We start from the raw sequence: 5,777 nt of genomic DNA on the forward strand, positions 1-5,777 counted from the left end.
GGGAGCTCGCAGGGGTGGGGTAGCTGGGGTAGGTAAAAGGAGCTCTAGCTTTTGTCCGCCTTGGTTTTTTCTGTTAAAATAAACAACAATGATTCATTCTACTAAAAATATCACCATTAATAGCACTAATTCATTAAAAAAGTAAAAAAAAAAAAAAAATACAACTCCAAGACTAAAACATCACATCATTAATGACGGGACCCACTGCCACCTAATTAGTGGGAGCACTAATTAGTGCTTCCAAGCATTTTTCTAAAATAAAACATGTACTTTTTTTTTGCGCACCAAAACGACGGCGATTTGGTGCATTACAAAATACACTTCAAATTTAAGCCGCAGAGGAGCCGGTCTCCATTTAGCTTGCCCTTTACGCTATTCCTGTCATTTTATAGCCGCCTTCCCCTCGCCATTCGCCCTACCATTTTGCTTTGCTCTGCTCTGCAACACTTGTACCTCATCAAAACTTTTGGTTTTCTTAGCTGCTTTCAGAGCTTTGGAGGCGACTTGGAGGCTTGTTGGAAGAGATTTTTCATCTTCTCTCTCCGTTATATTGCTAGATCTTCACTTCGGTATGGTTCTCCTCTCATCTAAAGTATAGATGCCATGATACTATTTTATTTTGAAAGATCCTTGTTTTACTTTATTTATTTGATGATCCTTGTTTGATCTCATGATTTTTCATGTCTTTATATATATATATATATATGGAGAAGGATAGATGCCATGGTAGGGTTTTATCTTGAAAGATCCTTCGATTCAACAAGGTGATGTGTATGTTAAAAAGCTACGGGAGAGAGGGCCGTCTCTGAGGTGAGGCGACGAAAGTGCCTCGAACCTTCAATTTTGGATAAAATTTAGGGCTCCAATTATATTTCATAATTATTTCAATATTAGCTCAATCGATTTATTTTTATGTTGTCATATAGTGTTATTTTTATTTTGATTCGTATGTAATTGATATTATTTAATATGAAAATTTTTATTTTTAGTTAAAAATAAATTAACAAATGTATGGCGAGATTAAATTTTTTTCCGTAAGTTGAATTTTATAAAATTTATTTATATTAAATGAAATTATTCGTAGAATGTTTGATTTCAATTCAATTTTATTTTTCTAATTAAAAAAATTGTACCATATTATTATATATTTTTTATTAGATTAACTCAGGTAACAAAAAAAATACATTTTTTAAATGAAAAAAAGGTACTAGCTTTAATTATTATTTTACATATTTTTTTATTCAGTTAGATGAAGTTAAATAAAAAGATTAAAAAAATGTTATGGCATCGTTAGTGAGTATTAAAATATATAACTAATAATTCATGTTATTAAGTCATGTCATATTTGGATTCATGTTGAAAAATAGTCAACCCTATCTTGTTAATTTTATATACTATTTGAGTTCTGTCGAAAATTATCATTCTTATCCCTAATTAATTTTAGTTCTTATAGTATTGGTAAGCTAAAAAATAAATATTCGATTCAACTAATTGAAATTGAACTATTATATATATATATATATATTTGTTTTCAAAATTTTGTTAAATTGTAATGCAATAGAAATAAAATTTTATGCTTTTATATGAAAGGTCCAATTCTATTTTCTAGCTAGATCCAAGTTTTCATAGCTATAAATTTCCTGTCGTTTGGACAGGTGGTCTGTCTTCCAACATGGATCGGAACCTGCCGCTAGATGTAATACTGGAAATTCTTGGGCGCAGTTCTATTGAGGAAGCAGCAAAAACAAGCATCTTGTCCGGAAACCCGATTTATGTTAAAAATTGGTCTCGAAATACAGTCGTCATTGTTGACAGCAACTTCTGGGAGGAGCATTCGACAAGGAATCAACTAGACCCAGGGGCAGTTGCAGAGATAGTCTCCGGAATTCTACATGATCACAAAGGTCCCATTCGAAAGCTTATTCTCTGCATTCCGCAATTTCTTGTGGAAGTCGTTCCGGTCATACGATATGACTTGGCCCAACATATAAATAAGTGGTTGTTTTCACTGCCTTGGAACGATATCGACGAAATCATCTTGTATAATTACAATGATGAGACATACAAGATCGGTTTTCTATACTCGTTGGTAAATTTGACACGTTTGGTTCTTGGTAATTGTATATTCTACCAACCATTTGGAGGCTTTCGGAATCTCCATTGCATTCGTCTTGACAACATAGAATTTGGCTCGGAGATAGTTGGTACTGTTACCTACAATTTCCCAAATCTTACCTTTTTCAAGGCTGTAAACTGCTCTGGCTTTAGACATTTGAAAATCGAGGCTCCAAACCTTGAGAGGTTTAATGTTTGTGCCACCAACGGTGATGAAACGACTATGTATAAATCGGGTCAAATAGGTTTAAAGCGGGACACCAAATCGGTGAAGGGGGTGGTGGTTTTTGATGAGGGACTTGTCTATCTAATCGGGTTAAGTATTCTTCGTCGGCCCCAAAAAGAAGAAACTTGCCCAGAACTTGAACCAAACTCACGGAAGTGGTCTAGACGTTTTCCCAGTAGGAAAATGATACGTTTTAGAAAGTTGAATAAGGTTTTTTTGGTTTTCTTAGTTTTTTTCTCCTTTTTTCTGTTTTTGAAAATAAATGAGGACAAATTACATATACTTCTCTCGAGATTTAGCTAAATTACAAATATTTCCTTGACGTTTCGGGAATTACAGATACTCTCATGAGCTTTATATTTTTATAATAAATTGTTCCATGAAATTTATATTTTTATAACAATTTGTTTTCTAATTTATTATGCCAATAGGTATCTTCAGAGATATCTATAATTTTTCAAACTTCAAGAGAGTATTTGTAATTTTATTAAACTTTGAGAGATATATGTAATTTGCTTAATAAATAATGTGATAGGTGATGTGATAAAAAATAGATTAAAAATTAAAAATTAATGTTTACTTAAAAAATTTAATTTTTAATTTTTAACCCATTTTAAGTCAGCCTCTCACATTATTACCTAAAAAAAAAAAAAAAAGGTTAAAAATTAAAAAAGGTCAATTTCTCAGGAAAGAAAGCAGAGCCTCTCTTTTTAGATTCCACAGAGAGAAAGCTCTCCCATGGTTTCTCGTGGTATCTGGTGCTGTCCTGGTCAGTTGTAAACTCCTCCACCATTGGATTTTTGTGTGAGTGAGTATGTTGGTGTCTGATTATGTATTTATGGTGTCTACTATGTTTGAGTTTGTTTTATTTTCATGGTGTTTTTTCACCATGATAAACTGTTCCAACTGGTATTGTTGCTTGTCGTATTTCTGGGCTTCTGATGAGTGTTGAAGAGCTGGTCCTTGTGGTTTGTTCATAAGTTCCTTGCTAGTCATGGTCATCTGCGAGTTACAGTTGTCAGGCTTGGATTATCTTTTGTTTTGGAGTGGGGCTCTTGGCTGGGCTCCTGTGTTCTAGAGAGAGAAGGACGAAGTTTATGGGTGTGTTATCTGGCCTGAGTTGCCTTGTCTCCGGCGTGAATTGCTTGGAGTGACAAGGGTCCCCTTGTGATATTTTCTGCTCTGGTTATGTTCCCTTCCGGGGTTGGTCTCGCCGGCGTGATTGTGCGGTGTGTTGCTGCCTTGGTCTACTCCGGTAGTCTCACGTGAGTAGGTACTGTAGTGCTACTCAGCGGGTTTAGTGGTTTTTACCCACATGGCCGTGGTGGGTTTATATGGAGATTAGTTTTGCTGAAGCATGGTTGTGCTGTATCAGAGGATCTCAAACGTATTGGGATTGTTATTGTGGGCTGTTAGGTAAGGCAAATCATGGGCCTCATCTGTCCTACTGTTTTTCGAAGGGCTACAAATATCTGTACTGACGAGTTTGGTGGGCTTTGAAAATTGATGTGGGTTCTACTAAGTGGGGCCCATGGCACAAGTTTAAGAAGCAAGGAGTCACTGGTTGTGGCCACGTTTTGTTTAAAATTATTGGGCTGCTTTCATAGCTTGGTTGTATACACGTGGATTGGGCTTTATTTTTTGGGCTTTAAATAATATTTTTGTTTGAGCCCAATTCATGGTATTTTTGTTTGGGCTAGTATATTTAACGCCCTAGTGAGTTAGGATGTTAACCGTGGGCTTTTTGCCAACAACGGTTTTGCTGAAAATTGGTGTGGGTTGTTCTATCTATCTTTTGTATATTTGTCCATATATTTTTCCCAAATATCTATTTATTATTTTATGATAGAGGGTACTTGGGAATAAAAAATGATATATGGACAATTTTGCTTTTTATGTATGTGTTCTTTTGTGGGGTATCCTGCTGTCGCGGGAGTGTTTTAATTATTTTATTAGTTTCCCATTTTTGGGCGGTTATGAGATTTGTTGTATTACTTGGGATATGTCCTTTGTAAATGTGTAAGTTTGTGTTTGATAGGATTTTGTAATTATGATTTGAGTGTATGAATTGTATTTTAAGTTTGTGAGGTTTGTAATTATGATTTGAGTGTGAAAATTTGTTTGCTGAAAGAGTTTTGAAAATAGTTTTGAATTGAATGGAGAATTTTTGATGTGACATTTAATATTTGATACAAAAATTTAAAATTCATAACCAAACATACAACTCAAAATTATTTTAAAGTACATAAACAATTTTAAAAAATTTAAAAAATATTTTTTTTTTCGAATATATAAAAATTAACATATCAATTGTAAAAAAGAAAAAAAAAGAAAAAAATTATTGTTTTTGTCAACCGGCCAGACGACCGGTTAGGTCAAATTTTAGAATTTTTTTTTTGAAAATCGCGCTCTATTTGACAGAGTTTTTTATAAAGTTGTGAAAAATTAATTTTACAACTCTATCCAAACATCATATTCAAACTACATAGTAGAAAACTCGTTTGAAATTGTTAAATTTTTGTTTTTAATTTATTATTTACCCACCAAAATAAAAAAAATTAAAAATAATCAAAAAGTCAACTTTTGACTGACTTTCTAAATTACATGTTTTAGACCCATTACTAGATTGAGAAGGTGGGTCTAATTTTTAGTCTATATAACAATACTCTTTTCCGTACCAAATGAAAATTTGACACCCATATTTTACGAATCTAACTTTTGATGCTTGTTCAGTGCAATGGAAACACAAATGCGGTGTTAAGAAAGCATCTCAGTCAACGAAGGCACATTTGAAATAGAAGGGTCATGTGACACTGATGATCTTGTCCTGGAAAAATTTGTCTTACTAGTTACACATCCTCATTGATATGGTGTTTTAAGGGTTTGTTGTATGTTGCATTCTTTAAAAACCTCTCTTGCTGGAAGCTTTGTAAGGATGATGGGTATCACTTGGGTTTTTTTTGGCTCTTATGCCAAATTCTGTAGTGTGTTTGGGTATAGATTTGTAACAAGATGTTTGTAAGCATTTATGTTTTGTGGTTTATATTGTGTATTTGTGATATATGTTTTAGATGTTTAAGGATGGTTTTGGATTAAAAAGATGTCAAATGCTCAAAATAACTGCTTAAATGTGGGATTGAACGACCACTTGTTGGTATTTTTTCATAATAATACAAGAAAAATATATTAAATAAATTAAAGAGAAATGACAAAACAATTTTTTTTTTTATTAAATGATGAAATACAGAATAAATGACACAATTAAATACAGAAATAAATTAAATTATATTACTAAAAGAATAAATTATTAATATGGATAACTAAATATTAGAACTCGTTGAGGTAAATTAAATTTTGAAAAATTAAAAAACAAATAATAAGAAAAGAAGTAAACCGAAGCCTGTGTGATATCATAGTTTCCTTAAAACAGATTCAC

The 5,777-nt window shown here is 32.7% G+C and overlaps 1 protein-coding gene across 1 annotated transcript; it reads left to right on the forward strand.

The window, feature by feature from the left end:
* The first annotated feature begins 383 nt into the window (after positions 1-383).
* On the forward strand, positions 384-4,440 carry LOC114266371 (F-box/FBD/LRR-repeat protein At1g13570-like). The gene is made up of 2 exons (XM_082892020.1): positions 384-569; positions 1,656-4,440. The coding sequence occupies exon 2, from the start codon at positions 1,673-1,675 to the stop codon at positions 2,642-2,644; it is 972 nt and encodes a 323-aa protein (XP_082748146.1). The 5' UTR covers positions 384-569; positions 1,656-1,672; the 3' UTR covers positions 2,645-4,440.
* The last annotated feature ends 1,337 nt before the right edge of the window (positions 4,441-5,777 follow it).

This window comes from Camellia sinensis, chromosome 10, assembly GCF_055761805.1.
Source record: "Camellia sinensis isolate YWXY chromosome 10, ASM5576180v1, whole genome shotgun sequence".
Taxonomy (NCBI): domain Eukaryota; kingdom Viridiplantae; phylum Streptophyta; class Magnoliopsida; order Ericales; family Theaceae; genus Camellia; species Camellia sinensis.